General features: G+C 34.6%; 3 protein-coding genes across 5 annotated transcripts; 1 reads left to right on the forward strand and 2 right to left on the reverse strand.

Moving 5' to 3' along the window:
• Positions 1 to 4,542: 4,542 nt before the first annotated feature.
• Positions 4,543 to 11,167, reverse strand: LOC130985551 (uncharacterized). Its single transcript, XM_057908577.1, has 18 exons — positions 10,735 to 11,167; positions 9,660 to 9,776; positions 9,405 to 9,530; positions 9,255 to 9,317; positions 8,409 to 8,516; positions 7,608 to 7,685; positions 7,400 to 7,492; positions 7,159 to 7,245; positions 6,562 to 6,663; positions 6,314 to 6,433; positions 6,162 to 6,224; positions 5,902 to 6,050; positions 5,705 to 5,786; positions 5,561 to 5,619; positions 5,427 to 5,472; positions 5,076 to 5,167; positions 4,917 to 4,986; positions 4,543 to 4,830 (listed from the first exon to the last, which is right to left on the reverse strand). Exons 1-18 carry the CDS (start codon positions 10,972 to 10,974, stop codon positions 4,759 to 4,761), a joined length of 1,767 nt encoding a protein of 588 aa, XP_057764560.1. The 5' UTR covers positions 10,975 to 11,167; the 3' UTR covers positions 4,543 to 4,758.
• A 4,825-nt stretch (positions 11,168 to 15,992) lies between these two features.
• LOC130985552 (probable polyol transporter 4) lies at positions 15,993 to 18,495 on the forward strand. 3 transcript variants are annotated; one of them, XM_057908579.1, is made up of 3 exons: positions 15,993 to 16,098; positions 16,186 to 16,636; positions 17,019 to 18,495. In XM_057908579.1, exons 2-3 carry the CDS (start codon positions 16,456 to 16,458, stop codon positions 18,380 to 18,382), a joined length of 1,545 nt encoding a protein of 514 aa, XP_057764562.1. In that variant the 5' UTR covers positions 15,993 to 16,098; positions 16,186 to 16,455; the 3' UTR covers positions 18,383 to 18,495. The 3 variants fall into 3 exon arrangements, with proteins under 3 accessions (XP_057764562.1, XP_057764561.1, XP_057764563.1); XM_057908578.1 differs by having other exon boundaries at positions 16,042 to 16,636; XM_057908580.1 differs by lacking the exon at positions 15,993 to 16,098 and having other exon boundaries at positions 16,504 to 16,636; positions 17,006 to 18,495.
• Positions 18,496 to 18,638: 143 nt separating this feature from the next.
• LOC130985554 (uncharacterized) lies at positions 18,639 to 20,181 on the reverse strand. The gene has a single exon (XM_057908581.1). The coding sequence runs from the start codon at positions 20,021 to 20,023 to the stop codon at positions 18,794 to 18,796; it is 1,230 nt and encodes a 409-aa protein (XP_057764564.1). The 5' UTR covers positions 20,024 to 20,181; the 3' UTR covers positions 18,639 to 18,793.
• Between the last annotated feature and the right edge of the window lie 982 nt (positions 20,182 to 21,163).

Consider the following 21,163-nt stretch of genomic DNA (forward strand, 5'->3'; position numbering starts at 1 on the left):
TAAAAATGGTTCTTATTCTATACGATAAATGTATGGGTTTAAGGTCTTATTGTGACACACACACACATATGGTGTGATTCTAGTGAAAACATAATTTTTATAAGAACTTGAGAACCATTAAAATTACTGCATCTGTCGTACAAACTAATGCATCCGCTGCTAAATTTACTGCACTCGAAAAAATTAAAAATTTCGCTCATTTCATGATTCGAACTCAGGTGCTGCATTCATCCACCAAGATGATGCATCCACTATAAATTTTAATGATCAAAGGGCTAAAAGTGATTCTTCGTTCGTATTTTATTTAGTGATTTTTATTTGAACATATACATATATATATATATAACGAAATGCATTTTATGCACATAATATACACAATACACCACTTTATTTCAATAATCATATATCCCTCTATATTTCAATCGCTAACTTCCCCAAACATAATCATAAGAGAACGAAAATGCCGACGAAATTTACTTAAGCAAATCTTGCGTGAAGGTTGCCCCCAAATCTGCGAATATCTCTGATAGTTGCGATCGACAGATTTTAATCTTAAATTAATCATTGGAAATGTCATTTGAATTGAATTTGTATAATGTGTGTCGTTTAACAAATTCTAATATACTGATTGTAAAGTAATTTAAAATTAAATTCAAACTCATGACACGATTCCAAAGTATAAATTTAACATAAAATACTAGTAATTGGCATGAATAGAGAATGAGTAAATGAAGCTGGTTGGTCGGTTAGGTAAAGCCCACTATGAGCAATTGTTTATTCATAAATAGCCCAGAGACCGAATAATTGTCGGAATGGATAGGGACTTCTGCTGCACTCCACCTTAATTATTAAGAATCATGAGAAAATTCCCTACTATTTTATTAACCATCATTAATTATATACTTAGCAATATTCCTTCCTTAAATCTATGTGTAATTAACTAAATCATGATTACCGAACTGTTCAAATCATGTATTAAATTGAGTCAACCACGTGTGTTCATAATTCGGTGGCTCCTTTTTGATTAATTAGAAACCGTTCATTTTATGTAGACGCACGCCGATCATTTTATTTACTTATTTATTTATGTTACAACAAAATGCAGTTGTTAGGATTAGAATTTTGTGCAGCGATGATCAAATTTTACGACTGCACGTGTAATTGTGTGATGGGCCCCACTCCCTACCAAATTTATATCACCATAATTTCCGGTGTACAGCTAGCAACGATGTAGTAGTAATAATAATGGCGGTGTGTGTTTGTGTGTGAATATTATACCAACATTCCATTTGTTGGATATAAGGCATCACTTTCCATTTTACATCAATAGACATAGAATTAAAGTATGATAATATTGTTTATGACTTCAATTTTGTGTTCAATTCGATAGAAGAAATTGATGGGTTCATGTCCAATCCACCACAAGATTAAGTTGATTAACTCCAAATAGTGTATCTTCTTGTTACTAAATTAGAGCTTTCTTATGTATATTATTGTATATACTAGCAAAGACTATGTACATGCTCACACATAAGGATTCATGATGATGTGCGCGTGTGTTGATCAAACAATAGAGTAATTAATATCTAAGGCCGAAGGTCTTATATTTGAGTACCGTGGTGCTATTTTTAATTTTTTTTATTTAATATTATTAATATAAAAAAAAGATGCATGACACTAAAAGATAGATTTTAATGATAACAATTTACACTATATTTTATTTGAATACTCACAAATTATTTGACATGATTCGAATTATCAATTGAACTGTGTTTTGTCGTCTTCCATTCATTATCCTTTGGTGAAGCTACATCCCAATATGAGGTGTCCGTCTAGTGCTAACCTAAATCTCAGTGGAAGACGTCACACATGCGATGTGACGAAACAAGCATAAAGGAAAACCATCCAACAAAATGGACCACAACATGGCTCTCTATCTACGTAGGGAAATTAAAAAAGAGTGATGTATGAAATTGTGGATGAGAAATCTAAATACAAATCCAAAAATGATGAAAAGACAGAATGCGCAATGCAGGATTTGGAGAGGAGAAAAAGGATAGAGCAATGAAGAAGGGGTTGAAGAGACAAGGCGACAGCCGCCTAAGATCAAGCGCAGATCACACTACTTTCGGCCTTGTGTAACTTAAACTCGACTAAAATTTCGCACCCACAATCATATGATATGAGAGAGAATTAAGGAGATGATTGCTAAAACTATATATAGATTCCGGTACCTCAAATTCCAACTATAACGCAAAAACTACCTGACAAAAGATAGGACACCATTTGCACGGAGATGGAGATCTCTACTTATACATCATTTTAAAGCAACTATTATTGGACTTTGTTATTTTTTATAAAAGCAAATTACCTAACTTCTTCTTACGAAATTCAAATATAACACCGCTACATGCATTCAATAAAAAAAGATGATATATTCCTTTTGAGGTTGAAAATGTAGATGGAATTAAATGAATTCCAATAGCATCAAAACATAAACATTTTCGAGTCCAATTCATGTCCTTACGTTGAACTTGTATAAGCTGTAAATAATTTTTTGAGCAGTATTTGGTAAAATATTTTTTTTTAAGTGTAAGTTGTGAAAATAAGTGTCAATATTTTATGAACTTTTCAAAAAAATAATTTTATCTTCCTAGATTTATTTTTTCATGATCTTATAAGTAATAATTAATTTATAAAAATAATCCTAATATTTGTTATTTTGAATATATACTCTTCTTTCAAATTATGCTCTCTTTAATTTTCTCTTTCCAATTCACAGTTTTTTGTCTAAGTTATAAGTTTAATCATCCGAACACTTCAACAATTTATAAACTTCTGACACCTTACATCTTTTAAGTTTTTAAAACATCTTATAGATTCTTGGAGCTTATAAGCAATCCAATATAAATTTAGCCAAACATCCTTGAAGTCACTTCATAGAACTGGAGCTAAGTGGAGAGCCCCCATAGCTAGTTTGCCTACCTAGTTAAAAAGAGATATATGTCTATACTGTATTAACCTGTATATGATCATATAATAAGTTAGGATTATGGTCAAATAAAACCTTATTTAATATAGAAGCTACAAATCATTTACACTTAACTTATAAAATAATTACACTTAAATTATAGTATATGTACTTTCGTAATTCTTAGTTCAAATTTGTTAAGGAGTGCAATAACAAGACATCACATATGCAATTACTTTATACGTGAAGTGCAGTCATTTTATAAATTAAGTACAAAATTTGTGTTTTTATGAAAAAAATAAACTTCTACTGTAACTCAACACTAATAAACTATAACCAAGATAAGAGCACTCCCAGCAGATCACCTAAATGCATCACTAACTCTAAATTTAAGCTAAAACAATTGAAAATGAGATAAAAAAATGCATCCAGCAGATCCCTTAAATTGGATGGGGCCCACAAAAAATTTTACACCTACTTAAATTCAATCTTAAATTTACACCAACCCTAAATTTATTTTAAGCTTATAATTAGTAGGGCCCACACATAATTATTATTTTTAGGTAGAAAATAGGAGATCTGGTGTATGCATTTATAAAATTGAGATCCTAAAATTAAATAGGGAAGCTTTAGGGAGGAATATAGGAGCATAATTTTGGGATTTCTGCTGGGAGTGCTGTAAGAGCACTCCCAGCAAATCACATAAATGCATCACTAACTCTAAATTTAGGTTAAAATAATTGAAAATGAAAAGAAAAAAAAAATGCATTCAGCAGATCCCCTAAATTAGATGGGGCCCACAAAAAATTTTACACCTACCTAAATTCAATCTTAAATTTGCATCCACCCTAAATTTATTTTAAGCTTATAATTAGTAGGGCCCACACATAATTATTGTTTTTATGTAGAAAATAAGAGATCTGATGTATGCATTTATAAAATCGAGATCCTAAAATTAAATAGGGAAACTTTAGGGAGAAATATAAGAGTATAATTTTGTTAAAATTTGCTAGACCAACATACGCCCATAAAAAATAGTTCAAAAGAACTAAACTAATAAGCAGCTCATTTTTGGGTAGAGAACAAATATTTTAAAAGACAAATATTTAAAACACTACTGCATTAGTTATCATCTCTGGTAATTGGTAGTAATTTATTATTACATTAACAAACTTATTAACATCTTTCTAGGCTACTTTTATATACCTAAAAGTAACGAAGTATATGCATATCCCTAAATTATTTCCTAAAAATAATGTGTAAATTATACTTCTTAAAATCATTTTTACACATTCTCTTTAGGAAATACTTTACCGTACATGTATATTTTTCTTTCATAGAATTATTAATTTAATAATGGTATTGACAAAAACACATTATTGTAACAAACTTCAATAGAGCGCGACTCACGCAAGAAGAGACAAATACACTGCCGGCCATATTATCATGTGTCCTGTCAGTCACATTATTACCAAATTATCAATATAATCTGCGGTAGCCTTCTCCAATACTAAAGAGCAACTAGAAAATTTAAACAGTAGAGAGAGAGAGAGAGAGAGAGAAAGTCGAAGTTGCTTAAGAGAGATATCGGGCATTTCATCTTCTAACAGAGTCACAAATGTTGCAGCAAAATTAGTAGTAGGAACAGAACCAAACATGTGACCCAAGTCAGGTAAGGACATCGGTTGCAGAAGACGATAACCCATAGCATTAGAATTAGCATAAGCATACACCAAAAACTACATTCAAACCCATCCTTGGCATCTCTAGCCAAGTTGTTGCAACAATTAAAATTTGAAATCCTTCTTCTTTGATTGTTTCTCCTTCTCCTGCATCTTTCGCTTCCTTTTGTTCGCATTCTGCAACAATTTCAAAAATGTCACAACTTCCTTAACAAGACACAAGGACTAAAAGTATCAACAAAGGGACTATTCACTGCATGTACCTCAGCAACCATGTCACTGAAATCCTCCTTCTGGGTGCGCAACTTCTCTTCTTCTCTGGCTTCCTCGTACCTAGGAAAAGATGGACAAGAGTAAAGCTTAGCTTACATGGAAAACACAGTATTAAGTAAGAAGGGAAATAATAAATGTCTTCAATTTACTTGGCTTGTAAAACGTTCTCCATCGCATCCAACTCCTCCGGTGCTAATGTGACATCCACTTTGTCGGACTTCTGACCTCTTAGCAAATCAACCTGACAAAATGAAGAATAAAAGGAGACATGAGCAGGAAAGTCTCATTGACGCACTAAATTCAGTTTATTATTTAATCCAAACGACATCTGAAGCTGTTCTTCTCTCTATCCACAACTAACATGTCACATAACAGTATCTCACCAGCCAACCAAAATAAGGAAATATAATTTCACTTCAAGATTTCATTATGAATTAACTTCAATTTCAAAATATAGACACATACGTTATATGTAGAGAACCAGAAAAAAAACTACATACCCTCTTTGCACCAGCTTTGTCCTGTGTTCCAGTGCTAATGACGTACCTGTATCAGGGGTAATTCAGAATAAAAAAAATCAGTATTCAGAATGCAAAAATATATCTGAATAGTAAATATTGTGATGTTGACATACGTGTGGCCTGGTGCAAGCAGGGTTCCTGGTGCTATCTTCTCTTCTTTTTCTTCAAGAACCTTCACACAACAAAAGAAAAGATTTTTCATCTAGAAACCTTCAAAACAAGGTGCAACAACGTAAGGAAAAAAGAAAAATAATTACTTGGTAGAGAGGCCTATCAGGTTCCTTCCTCTGCTGCTTTCGAAGATCAATAACATCAGGGGTTTCAACGCCAGTAGGAGTGCTACAACCATCCACCAGATAACCAGTTAGAGCAACTCAAAAAGACATATAGACCAGTCTCTAGTGTACAGTACAATCAAAATCTCAACACAAAAGAGCAAAAGCATGTCTTTCACCTTGACAGGCTGTCAACAGACTGAATGCCATCTTCAAGTTCCTCTTCTGCCATCTGTTCCTCCTCTTCCTCTTCCTCTTCTTCCTCTTCCTCTTCCTCCTCCTCCTCCTCCAAGTCACCCCAGTGCTTAGTCTTATCAACTGGTTCTTCCTGAAAATCAGTCGGTATGAATTACATGGAGACAAAATCATGATAATATGCTCCCCCTTACAAAGAGGGGAGCATGCATGAAAAAACTTCTAATATACAATGTTCCTTTACCTCATAATTGGGCTGTTCTTGCTGCACAAAGCCGAAAACATCTCCATAGAGGGGACGTCCATACTAGTTCACAAGAGAAAATACAAATATGTGAGGGATATTCATTGATGAAACTCAAGGTAAAACCAGAAAGTATATTAAGGTAAACTCACTTCATCAACAGGTGGTTTGCCCCATTCTCCATGCCCATAGCCAAATTTAGCTCCAGCGGGGATAGGTGCATTAAGGCCAGGGATTTTTAAATGAGGATAAGAAGGTGGAGGACCATATCTCTGCCATGACAAAAGAAAGTACTAATTGCAACTCATCTCTTTTATGAGAAAGTGACACAACAACATAGAAAGTAGCTTTATGAATGAAACAAACCGAATAAACTAAGCAAAGTAATAATCTTGTAAACCTGCATATTGATGAGCCATGGTGGAGGGGCACCATCAGGCATGCCTAGAGCCTCTTTTAACTCATGTGACAATGTCCCTGGCTTCATTTCTCGCAGTTTCACCTGATAGCAGCCAAAGAAAAGTTGACAAATCAGTGTTGTATCCAGTATAAATCTCTATTCTATCAATTGTGAATTTTTAAAATGTTTACTTTTCAGGACAATCAATTATAAAGACTGATGATTGAGGCATTAAAAACCAAAGCCAAAACCTCAACATATAATAAAATCTTATTACAAAAATTATGAACACAGGAAATAAGAACTGAAACAATAATTTCAAGCAGATCACTATCACATCAGATTACTAATCAAGCCAAAAAGAAGAATATGTGAGATAAAAACTGAGCAGGTCATGCCAAAACGTTGAAACAACAATAACCATACAGCTGATTGCCTAGTCGGCTAGCTATTACAGATCTTTTAAGCAGGGACAAAGAAAATCACACAAACTTAGTTTAACACTATCAAATATCATTCAGATAAATGATACCACAAAAAATTGCAGATCAAATGACATAAAGCAAACTGAAGAGATATCTTTGATGATCACCATACCTCAAATTCCTTCCCCTCATAATACAAATCACCGTGATTTGTCAATTTCGGCTTAGTCTGATGTTTGAAGAAGGCATCATGAAGAACCTACAAAAGTTAAAACAGGCAACTGATTGTCACAAAATGAGATACAAAGCCAAAACAAAGAAGAAAATCTGGCAAGTTAAACAATCCATTCACCCTCCAATATCAGAAATTAGAAGCACATATGTCGGGTTTAAAACTTAAGATACTTAAATACCTGATAATCAATGTCCATCTTTCCCATTTTCGGCTGCATTCTCTCACGTTGCTTTTGTTTCAACTTCTTGCTATCCTCCTTTTCAATGTAAGCCTGTCAAATAAAACAAAGAAGCAGCAGAGATTAGATAAGAATACAAAATCATCCTTAACCTTTTAATCTTCCATCAGAGTTCCACAATTAGAGTAGAAAAGGAAATCAATCTCACTTGTCTAATTTTCTCGATTCCTGTGGCAGCAATGAAATCGGGAAGTTGAAAAGGCTGCTTTTCAATACCTCTCTTTCCCTGAAAAGCAGCCATCAAAGAAGTTGAGATGTGACAAGCATGTAATTTTTAAACATAATCTAGTATTCATACATGCATCGAAATAATATTTGCCCTGTTCATTAACTCAACGTTCCAACTTTTGATTTTTGGGCATCAACCAATAACTTCTAGTTTATAAAGCAAATATCCAAAATTAATCAGACACTTTAAGTTACCATATGACAAAATTTATTCTCCACCAAGAACTGTAAAGACATTCAAAACCATCATGCTTTATTACTGCTAAAGACGCGTCAAATCAAAATGGGATGGAGTATGGATCTGTGAACTAGTTAATACAAGTAAAACCAAATAAGAATTCCTAGCATTGTGATATCCAGAATTTAAAGTTTATCTCTCACATAAGGCTGTTTTTTAAGGACATATTAGGAAGGATTATGGTATGGCCAACACCCAACCCAAACTAGCCAGTACAATAAACATAATTCATACAAGGTTCCCCTTGCAAACACCTACATGTCAAGGCTCCACAAGTTCCACCGCAGCTCCCCTGCAAGAACGATATATACATATAAGACAAACCTCATTGACTTATCGTCTATCACAGTCTTCCCTAACCCCCATTATTTAATTGAACCACCATGCCTCTTAGAAATATGTTACAACAAACAATGAATGCAGTACTCATTAGTAAAGCAAGCCATACTCAACCCACCATCCAACTCAGACATAATGATTCACCTGTAAAAACTTCCTTTTCTGGCACCAGTGTCGTGGCACTGCAACAGTGTTTCGGTATGACTTCAGATATACCAACAGCTTTGGATCTGCTGAAGTTGCATCCCATACCTAGAAAGCAATAGAAGTAGGTGTTTGATTTACTGGAAAGAATCAAGTTATATTCTAAAGTAGACCAAAAAGCAGTAGTTCTGCAGCACCCTACATAAAATCAAATCCTAGTAAAAGCAGGAATGCACAATCCTTATAGAACTTCACTCTTTGTTCACCACTATCAGGCGAGTCACCTGAGATAGCTCAGTTATTCTCAGTCAGCAAGGGAATTTTGAGAATATCATATATAAAACAACTGGTCTCAAATTGGAAGTGGTGGAGCATAACGCGACATAATCCTTATTCACTTTTTATAAGACAACAGTGACCATGCCTCTGGAAAGACTTGATATATGAAGAAATAGAAAATGAGAACAGTAGTTTCATCATCTTTTGCATTAGCAGCCATGTAGAGTAAAGTTCACAAGAAGTAGCAGTTCTACTTCAATACCAAGCTGAGTTCATAAACATGATATGGAAGTAATAACATGTCCAGCCAAGCACAGCTAATAATCGGCCTTGCATTACACAAAAATGCTCCATCGCTTCCCAGTATTTTGTTAAAACACGTAAGAACTCTCATAACCCAATCGTATCATAGCTTGCATCATAACATTGCCAAATATTTAAAGATAAAAAGGTTGGTGCTGCTCAATATATAAGTCTACAAGGATTAACAAACAAAGGCTTGTACGAAGGCAAAAATAGGTGGAAGCTAGATCAATATAAAATACTTTTAAGAAATTCAGTGTCGACCTCAACAACATCAGGTCTAGTACAAATCTGCTTCAATTCAGCAATCTTCATTCGACGTTGAAGCTGCAAGAGAACAAGTTTAAGTAAGCATTATGAGGTTGCTGTGGTATATAAGATCAAACACCAAAACCATGTCTCTTAGAGGAGAACCTTTTTCTTTTTATTAGAGATTCCCTTTTCTTTTTGCTGAGTATCCTGTTCCTCTTCTTCTGAATCTGAGTCTGCCTTCTTCTTTAATGCTGTATCAGGGGCAGTCTCATCCTTTTTATCATTCTCCTGAAGAAACAAGAATGGAAGTATTGATCAGGCGTATGATCAGAAAAACACAAATAACCAACAAGAGGGCAGCATAACAAAGGAATAAAAGTTGATAACGAATGAAGGTAAGGTATTGCATATTCTTACCTCAGCAACTGCACTGTCCAAGAAATTAAATTTCTCAAAAACCTTCCTGAATTCCTCATCAACACCATCTAATTCTGCTTTTTCTGGTACATATTCAACCTCTACTAGTTCCAAAGCCTGATGATTACACAAGAAAGAGGAGATGGTGGTGAGGTGAGGTCTATTTTAATGAGCTAACAATCCGATGAAACACTCATCAAAATTCAATTGCAACCACAAATAATGTGGGACTTGTTCAGATACCACTCATGATTACTTGTTCATAAAAAGCAGAAACAAAAACGTACACCAGTCACTCGTAACAGGCTTTACAAAAGTCCAACAATATATTCCAGGCTTAGGTTAGTGATGGCAGGGAGAAGGATAACATCATACAATTATTTCCTCTTTCTCATATTGGATACAGAATTCACCGTTCAAATTTCAAAATGTATCTTCAAGAGAATAAGCTATAGACCACTAAGTAATCTCATAACAAACCATTTTTCCATTCATATATCTGTCTACCATTCAATACTAACACATTGAAACTAAAAGTGCTCTATGACAATGGAACTGACCGAGTAAGAGAAAATAATGGAGGACTCTAAAGTTCATCAAGTTGAAGAAACACTCCCACTACTATTAACAGTTGAACATAGCAATTACAATGAGAAATCCAAAGTGATGCATACAAGCATTCTAGGACACCATGTCTTAACTTTGACATCCCACATAAACTAGACGATGATGTACAGCTTTTCTCTCATTGTGCACGTTATAAATCATTCATTACTCTATGCATCCTTCGATTAGCATTTACCACATAAGAAACTAGACGATGAACTACATCTTTTTTCTCATTGTGCACATTATAAATCATTCATTACTCTATGCATCCTTCGATTAGCATATACCACATAAGAAAGTGGATTTTTACATAACAGACTGTTTTAACGGATTCAACTATCAAAATAGTATACCATTCATATAGGTTCAACATGCCAAAACCTAAACTAATTCCATTTCTACACCAGCTCGCGATCATTGCCCCTAACTCGGCCCACAAAAAAAACCTCTCGATAAACTTCAGTACCTTTTGAGGATCGGAGTTCTCTTTAGAACTATCATGCGCTACGCCGTCGGCGTCCTCCGTCGCAGTGTCGCTGTCATCTCCGTTGGCGGCGGTGTGCTTGTTCTTCTTCTGTTTCCGCCTCCTCCTGCGTCTCTCGGTTTCCCGTGACTTCTTCGCGGCGGCGTTAGGGTTTTGCGATTTGAGATCGCCGTTGGGGACCGACAGAGATTCTGCGACGCCGTTCGCAACTTCCACCGGCATCTCGAATTTTTTGCACAATCTCAATCAGCCCTAATTTTCTTCCCTTTCGTATCTAGATTTAATTTGTCGGAATCGGCAGCGGCTTCAAATGAATCAAATCTCTGTGAACTTCCAGTCTAGCGTTACGGATAAAACTGTTGGGCTATTTCTAAAACTTTATTTTCAGTTTCTAATTTTGTCGGTGCTGTTCATTTGGGCTGTAATGGGCCTAGCTCTAAGTTGGTGGACCTGTTAAGGGCCCAACGATTTGTCACTTATTCTATGATTTTTTTTAAGCAAAAAAAATAACTGTATATTAAAATTGAAATGTACAATATCTAGTAGCCAGGACAGGATGTTATCTAAATCTAAATCACGCATAATGATTATTTTTTAATTTGACAAATTTGGGAAATCTAAATCACGCATAATGATTATTTTTTAATTTGATTTAAATATTGTTATATGTGATCGTGCTCTTGATTATAAACTAATTTGTGTGCTTGATTTATGGGTTGTGTTGAAGAAACAATAGTTAGTGATTGTTCTGTGGGATGTGTGTGCTGTTCAATTATGCGAAGTTAAATTCTTAGTTAGAACTAAAATGAATAATATTATCATAAATTCTTAACTGTTGATCATTTTTACAATAAATATTACTCCAAAAATACATCAACACTTGCCAAATTGTGATCGGTATAGTATGGATATCGATTTATTGGGACCAATGTTGTGAAAATCTTAAGGTGGGATTGAGGCGTTTTGCCTCGTCGAGGCGAGGCGGTAAGCCTCGAGGCGGTTTGAGGCGTAAGCCTCACACCGAACACAAAAGAAAAAAAAAGAAAAAAAGGAAAAAACTCATAATCATTTTAAACAACAAATAACACCATTTAAAAATCTATACCTATTATAAAAGAGCATTGTTTTACAAAATTTGATTTGCCTAATATGTCCCTATTACTTAATCTATTTTAAGGACAATAGTGTAATATCATATTATTATTATTATTCTAATCTTTTTTTATTTAGTTGATTATTGTCATAATAATGAACATAAAAGAATTCAACTACAATCACAATTCTAAACAAGTTCGATTTTATCTATATTTATCACATATAAATCTATTATTTAAATCCAAGACTTATTAATTTTTTTTAAACAAATTTACTATATAAATTCAATAAATTTATAAAGAAAAACTCAACGAAGAATCTAAATCTATATACACAAAAAGATTCAAAAATGCATAAACACATTGAGGAAATATTTTTTAGTTAGATAAATAATATCAAATAATAGTACTGTTATCCTTCTACGAAAATAAAATGAGCAAAGTTAAATTACATAAATAATTTGATTGGATAAAAAGGCAAAAACATGGGTGAGACTGATCGTGTGTATGGATGAGAGGGTCAGGGAAGGGTTGGGGCGCAGATCGCGAGTCTCAGGCCGGTTGAAAAATACGGATAATTCAAAGTAATTATTGTTGTGATGAAAAAATAATTTTTTTTTCCGCAATGATTGTCATTTTTACCCACGAGAACTTGTACTTTTCATTTATTTGGTCAAATAATTATTATCGTAAGATAAGATAACCATTGATATGAAGAAATGTAATGTTTCAATAAATATCATAATATATATAAAAAAAAAGCAAAAAAATATTGTTGCAACTAAGAATTGAACCAACGAGAGATGATAGATGAAGGAGCGTACCATTGAGCTAACAAATGTTATTTGTAAAGTAGCAGATACTTTTTATTTATTCGCTCCTGGTGAGAACCAATTTAAGTTCTATTTTTATTCCTACAAATATTCTATTATTATTACTATAGATATTATTTTAATTTAATACATTAGTATATATTAAAAGTTTTGAATATGATTACATTGCTATATATTAAAAGAAAAAATAATTTAAACCCTCAAAATAAAGATTTAAAAAAATGTAAATACTTAAGGATATGATTATTAATATATAGGATAACATATCTTCAGAATGTGCACTTAAAAAATTATCATGGATAAATAATATAACACACAACTTTATGCGATATTCCTCTAATTTTGACGTAGATGCTAATTAGTAATTACCATTGGAAGAAGATATGGAAAATAATGCATTAGTTTGACATAAAATAATGCACGACTATTATGATATATTCAAAAATTACTTTAAGCAACATTAATTTGTACATTAATTCATCAAGTAATCTTACTAATTTTTTGTTCAACTTTCAACTTTCAACTTTCAATTTTCAAATTAAATTAATTCATTAGTTTGACAATCTTTTATGTGGAGTTATGTATTCATTTATAGCCTACATACCTAATTCTTTCAAAATAATTAAGAGCTTCTATAAATATTACTCTTAGGAGGCCCTTGCTACCTTATAGATCCATCAAATTATAAAAATATGCATGACATAAGTTAGGAATGAGACTTTGGGAAGAAGACATATAATTTTGATAGTATAAGGGGGTGTTTACTATTGAGGGTTAACTTAATAGGGAAAGATAGCATATACACCCTCGGTTCCAGCCAAGACGATACATTTATTTTTCGGCACGGAATTTAAGGAGTTGTAGATTAGTGTTTTAAGTGTGTAATAATAAAGTGATAAAGTAGGAGAGATAATGTAATAATGTGATAAAATAAGAAAGATAATGTAATAAAGTGATAAATTAGGAGATAGAATGTAATAAGAGAATACTTAATTAGTGTTAATTAAGTGTTTAAAATTCCTTATTTTTGACAAATATAGAAATGTATCATCTTCGTTGGGATGACCCGAAAAGGAATATGTAGCATCTTGGGCGGGACGGAGGGAGTATATGTTAACTCATTATTTATTAAGATGAATTCAAATTTTAAGATATCTCAATACCTTTGATAATTTCTATAGTTTAAGATAACCAGCTTGAGTCTTATCCAATTGAAAGGGGATTGGAGAAATCCCATTAATAAGGATAAAAATTCTCAATTATGTATATTTTAAATCATGAAAAGTAAATGCATCTTAAATTATCTACAAATATTAAAATAACCATTTTACTTAAGCAAATATTGATTCTAATAACAAAAATAAAAATATAATAATGCTAACCACTACTACCCAAAATGCTCTTTTATAAATATATATTTTTTGAACTTTTACAAGACAAAATTTGAAAATTTGATATATTTTATAAAATTAGTTTTTACAAAGTTATATTTGTAAAAACAAATCGAAAACCTTCCATCACGTTTAATCAAGTGTTAATGGTGTGAAACGTACAAAATTTGGATAGTATATATGGCTACAACTTAATTTGTTCACATTTACTCTATGGACAATTTTGTCTACAGTGTTAAGCAAAATGGTTATTTAAAGGTATTGACACAAAAGAAAAATGGGACATTCCTTATTGCTGATCTTCAAATTTCAAGTATGAGTATCATATAGTGAACTCTCTTTTTGTATGCCATGTAACTATAGTAATTATAGCTAGCCATAATAACAATTAGTTTTATGATTTAGAAATATTTAATTGGATTAGTGGGACTATATAAGATGATAGCAAAACAACTTTTTTTGTCTTGTAATTAGAAAAATATAATATGTGCATTTTCTTCGTCTAATCTTACTCAATTATATTATAATATATTATCATTATAACTACAATACAATTTTGATGATCAAAATTCTACACATGTATATGATTTTATTTTATTTTTTATTTATTTCTTTCTACCTTCTTGCAAGTATTTATTAAAGTTAATAATCAATAATTAATAGTATTATAATATTTTCATCTTTAAATATATTATTATTTTTAATAAAGAGGTAATACAAAATAAAAACACAAAAAAAATACTCATAATCATTTTAAACAGCAAATAACACCATTTAAAAATAAAAAAATATACTCCAAAATTATGGGTTTAAAAATCTTAAAATAATTAAACTAAAAGCTGAACAATGAAGAGGTTGACTGCTCTGCAGCTGCTCTAGTTTACTATTTGTCAAGTGTTTGTATCTCAAGAATACTCTTATTTATACTTTCAATACATTAGGATTAAACTATAATATTTTCAGGGCCCACTTAGATAAAAGTTGTGGCTGATATAGAACTTGCAAATAAGAGAATATAAGAAGTCAATAATTGCGGCTGATATAGGTTTAAAAGTTGAATTATTTATCACTGCCTCATTCAGAATTTAATCCTTGAGGCGGCACCTCAATAGGACTAAGGTGCTAATTTGTAAAATATGCATAAAGGCGTATATGCAGGGCGGGTTTATCACCGCCTCGCCTTGAGGCCTGCCTCAAGGCGGCCGCCTCATTCGATTTTCACAACATTGATTGGGACCGACACATGAGCCATCAATAGGCACCTTTTTGGCGACCAAATCACTGAACTATAGGCTCTCATCTGAGATCATAATTTAGCTTTCATGATACTATTGCAAAAATACTAAAATGGAGTATAAGTTAGTGAAAGTTAGATATTATTGCATTATCGCAACAAAATATAGTATTTGACATTTTATATACCATGTACAATGTTTTTGGAATTTTTTTTAAGAATATATATTTAAAGACTACTGAATTATTTGAACCTTTCTAATTTAATTTGAAAAAAAATGTAATATTTGAATGATTTTCATATAGTTTGAGCAGTATAATAATTTTATGCGATAAAGGCTAAATTGAGTGTTAATAAAGTATATATCTTATAATCTGTTTTTTAGGAAAGTATATATCTTATAATCGTAGTCGTACATGTTTATATAGTCTGAGGTCGGATTTATTCATGTGTATTTTTTGAATGAAATCAATGAAAATCAGTCCAATTTTAAAATCCATAGATTTTTAAATACCTTTAGATTTTCATAGATTTTTAAAAGTCTGAAATACCTCTGGATTTTTATAGAATTTTAAAAGTCTTGAACGAATACGCCCAGATTTTCATAGACTTTTAAAAATCTTAAACGAATACACCAAAATTTTAAAAGTATGCAGAAATCTATTAAAATTCTAAACGAATACACCCTTAAATGAGCATTCCATTCCTGGAATAGAAGGAGGGAAGCAGACGTCCAACTAACATTTCCCTTACAAGAAGTGTATAGATATTGGCATGTGCAAAATCAAGGCAAGGTTAGTATGTTTAATCGGATACATTAGCCCGCATTTATCTCGTGCCTATTTCATTTTCTCTTTCCATTTCTACTATATTCCTTTCAGCGTCAAGCCGTCAACAGATCCTATCAACAAAATCAAAATGCATTGAGAAGAGAAACAAGCTATGGCTATTCATCCGCAGCTCCATCGCAAAGTCAAATATTGACTCATATTTTGATTACACAGATTCATTTTGACCTATATTCATTGTTCCTTCGTTTTCGTGTCCGATGTTGATGATGTTCATCTAACAATAAACCCGAAAATATAGAAAATAGAAAAAGAATCGATTTTTGTTGTTTTGTTTTCCCCTTTCCTTAAAAATAGAGAGAGATGGGGCTCCAAGAAAATGGGAAGGGGTCTGTGAGAAAGTACAGAAGCATGGACGAGGATGTTTCTGTATCACATCCATTCCAAGAAAATGGGAGCATCAGAAATAGGAGGAGCAGCAGCAGCAACTATGTCATGGCCTGCGCGATCTTCGCCTCTCTCAATTCCGTGCTTCTTGGCTACGGTTGGTTCATCTTCCTCTTTTCTAACCATCAATGTTGGTTGATCATCTCAATTTTTGGTCGGATTATTCCACATTTCATATATGTTTTCGATTTTATGTTTCTGGGGATTCCATCATTTCTCTAATATGGCTCGTAACTCGTAAGAATCATGAGAATTGTGAAAATGATCAAGTAGAATTACCCTATGTAGTTCATTGAAAAATGCAGCATATAACATTGTAGAATTGAGTTTTACAGAATTCATGCGTGTTTCTATAAGCAAATAGGACAGTTTCTTGAAGAAAAAAAGGTTTTACTGGTGTTGGGGTGGGTGGTGTTGCGCCTCTAATTTTGTGCATTAAAATATCTTCACTTTGATGAAATCCAAGAATGAAGTTGCAGATGTGGGGGTAATGAGTGGAGCCATTTTGTTCATTCAAGAGGACTTAAAGATCAGTGAAGTTCAAGAAGAAGTTTTTGTTGGAATCCTAAGCATCATATCTCTGCTAGGAAGCCTAGCAGGGGGTAAAACATCGGATGCAATTGGTCGTAAATGGACAATCGCGTTTGCAGCCATCGTGTTCCAATCAGGTGCCGGCGTAATGGCTCTTGCTTCATCTTTCACCGTGTTGATGATGGGGAGGCTCCTAGCAGGAATAGGGATCGGCTTCGGGGTCATGATCACACCTGTTTACATTGCAGAGATAGCCCCTACTGTCACAAGAGGATCCCTCACTTCCTTCCCTGAAATCTTCACCAATTTAGGCATCCTCCTCGGTTACATCTCCAACTACGCCTTTTCTGGACTACCTGCCCACATAAACTGGAGGATCATGCTTGCTGTGGGGATTATCCCTTCTATTTTCATTGGTGGCGCCTTGTTTGTCATCCCCGAGTCACCAAGGTGGCTCGTCATGCAGAATCGGATTGATGAGGCCCGCAACGTTCTGTTGAAGACCAACGACAACGCTGGTGAAGTTGAGGGGAAGCTGGCAGAGATACAAGAAGCTGCAAAGTTCATGACCAAGGACAGGTCTGAGGAGAAGGCCGTGTGGCGTGAGATGCTAAATCCCACTCCGGGGGTTAGAAGAATGCTGATCACCGGGTGTGGGATTCAGATATTCCAACAGATAACGGGGATTGATGCAACGGTATACTACAGCCCCACCATCTTCAAGAATGCTGGGATCAAAGGCAACACTCAGCTTCTGGCTGCAACTGTTGCTGTTGGCTTCACAAAGACAATATTCATCTTGATCGCCATATTTCTCATCGACAAAGCTGGTAGGAAGCCACTGCTCTACGTGAGCACCGTTGGGATGACTGTTTGCTTGCTCACATTAGGCCTAACTCTGTCTACCACGGGCAACAGCGAGTTTGGCATTGCACTGGCGATCCTCTGTGTGTGTGGGAATGTTGCTTTCTTCTCCGTTGGGATTGGCCCTATATGTTGGGTAGTCTCATCCGAGATCTTCCCTCTGAAGCTCCGGGCTCAGGCATCCGCCATTGGGTCCGTGGGGAGCAGGGTGAGCAGCGGCGTCATTGCAATGTCTTTCCTGTCAGTCAACCATGCTATAACAGTGGGAGGCACATTTATGGTGTTTGCAGCAATTTCAGCTCTTTCTGTTGCGTTTGTTTACAAGTATGTTCCAGAAACGAAGGGCAAGTCGTTGGAGCAGATCGAGATGCTCTTCCAGAACGACAGTTATTGGGAACACGGCCAAGTGGAGCTCGAAGATGTGCAGCATCTCATACCAAACGAGTAATTAATATAAAGCATTGAGTGTTTGCTCCAACATATATAGTTTTTAAATTTTACTTGTATTAAACTCCACATTCGTCTGAATCATACTGGAATGCAACATTCTTTTTCCTTGTAGATTCTGGTCACATTTTGGATAAACACTCATTTCTTTAACAAAGAATGCTCGTTTCGTGTCCCAACTGAGTATGAGTGCAAGAATTTGCATGACTAACCTACCATCACCCTTCACATTTGCATGGTACAAACTACAGAGCCAGTTGTCCCAACATTCAACTGCGATGCAATATTCTATTCAACTGTAAATACACAAAAAAATAAGAACAACTAGCTACATTTGGATCTAAAAACTTGTAAAAGAGAAAAAAGTATTCGTAAACAGAATGAATTGGTGGCAAGAAAATAATTAATAGCCTCATTCCAAGACAGAAACAGTACTTGAACTGAACATTAAATGTTGAATGATGCTTCCTTTCTCAACCTTAAACTGCCTGCTCTGCTTATTCCACAGATGAACAGCAAAGCTCCGGCTCCGAATTTGCCTGAGCTTTGCAAGCATCCATTTCGAATGGCTCAAACTCTTGGGCCCTTCAAAGAGGCCGCCGATTCTGTTCCAACACACGGGATAGAAGGCCACCGGTGGCAACACGGTGAGATTGAATCCCGGCCTCTCACTCACCCTCGCCACCACTCTTGAAACCAAGTAAGGCCCGTTGTGACCCCATCTGTTCCCATCAAAGGTGAGCGCGAATTCTTCCATGAACTCGCGCACCACAGGATGCCCCTTGTCGAAGATCATGACTGCGTTGTTGAGCCTGCTCCAGTTACCAGTAGCAAGATCATTACTCTGAGCTCCAATGGCATTCCTCAGCACCCCAAAACTCTTCAAGACTAGTACGTCTGTGTCGAGATAGATCCCACCAAACCGATAAAGAAGGCCTATTCTGAGCAAATTTGATAAATTCTGGCCTAAAGAAATCTCTCCCGGATTCACATTCCCTCGCTTCAACCGGTTGTACCACGCTGCAGCTGCAGTGTTCCTCAACAGGTAAGTGAAATCTGGTGTCATTGCAGCAACCTTGAACCCCTTGTCTGAAAAGGGCCTCAAGATCTGCCTCCCACTTGGGGAATCCAACGAGTTCGAGGCGATGATCAAGCAGCCATTGGGATGTGTCTTGAATACACTTTCAACACTCAACACCTCTCTATCTCTGAAAGACTCAACTGGGGAAATCCAAGTCATGAAGAATCGAAACTTACACGAATTGGTTTTGAAAAACTTCATCACTCTCACTTCAAACTGTTTCTTCACGGCTTCGGACCGCAGGATTCTTACAACATTCTCCTCGAATTTCCTTGTCTTGGGACGATGCAACGTGCTTCTGTTTTGATTTTTATGCAGAAGAGGCAAAAGAGTGCTCAAGTTTATATTCGAGCTTGCTTTTCCGACTGAACGACGTTGAGTAGGAACATATTCCGGCAACGGCGGAGTTTTCCCCGGGAAAGGGACGCTGACGCAGAATATAGCGGCGCCGTTGTAGGCTAATAGACAGAGAAAAAAAAGAGAAAGAAAGGCACAAAATGACATCCTGCCTCTTTGCCAAATCAAAAGAAACTGAGACATGAAAGTAGTAATATTCTCCATCTCAAATGAAGAATGGTTTCATTAGTTGTCATGCCATGCGACGTAGAATTAATGAGTGTGTATGTGTGTGTGTGTGTGTGTGTGTGGAGAATTCTGTTATGGCTGTGGACTTATTGAAGACAGAGTTTCCCAGAAAAGAAATTGTCGGTGTTTATTGTGCCTACACTGCTATTTATTTGGTGATGCTGAAGGGAGTAGGAATCATGCCCTTCTAATGAAATAATATATTCCTTCATCCTACTTCCTATTTTTCTTCTATTTTATCTTCGTCACTTCGACTCGTACACTACTTTATCTTAAATTTTTGTCAGATTCGTATTTTTTAACTACTTTGTTATTAGTCTTCAAAATAAATAAAGGTTTATGTTGCGGTAGTTGGGATTTGGCTCTAGCGCAAAAAAATCGGTAGTTTGATCGAATGGATGCAATTTGCAAGTATATATATTCTAACATATATATGTATACAAGTTTTTTTTAATCTAACATATATGCACACGTTACTTTTTAAAATAAAAATAAAATTATTATTACCTAACGAAATGAAAAACACGCTCACACTCTAACTCTCTAGATGACTCGAATTCCCGACATATTAGTTGAAGGAGAAACGTCTTACCAACAGGCTATACTTCATCGTCATATGTGTACAAGTTACAGAATAATAGCACTAATAATTTCAATGAGTGGGACGTGCTGTAAACACAAATTTTTTGTATTTCAATTTGATAAAATACAAAATGCGTTACAAAAATAATTTGATAGATTTGAAGATAGATTTATGCGAGTTGCAATCTCTAGTTAATCCTCTGATTCTTCTCTTCCATTTGATTCTTGAACAAGCTCGAAGGTTCTTGAAATACTTGTTTTGATGACGCCAATCCAAAGGACTTAAGTCATGATTTTGGATTGAACATTGAACTTGATTTGATTTGAGAACATTCTTAGAATTTGTAAGAATGCCTTGAAGCTTTTGAACTTGATTTCTTTGGATACTTGAAGATCACTTCAAAGATTCGCAGGAATACTTGAACATTTGAAGAAATACTCGAAGATTTGAAGATCCTTGAATACTTGAAGATTTTGAAGGATACTTGAAGATTTGAATACTCAAACGATTGAAGATTTGAAGGAGACTTGAAC

This window comes from Salvia miltiorrhiza, chromosome 5, assembly GCF_028751815.1.
Source record: "Salvia miltiorrhiza cultivar Shanhuang (shh) chromosome 5, IMPLAD_Smil_shh, whole genome shotgun sequence".
NCBI lineage: Eukaryota > Viridiplantae > Streptophyta > Magnoliopsida > Lamiales > Lamiaceae > Salvia > Salvia miltiorrhiza.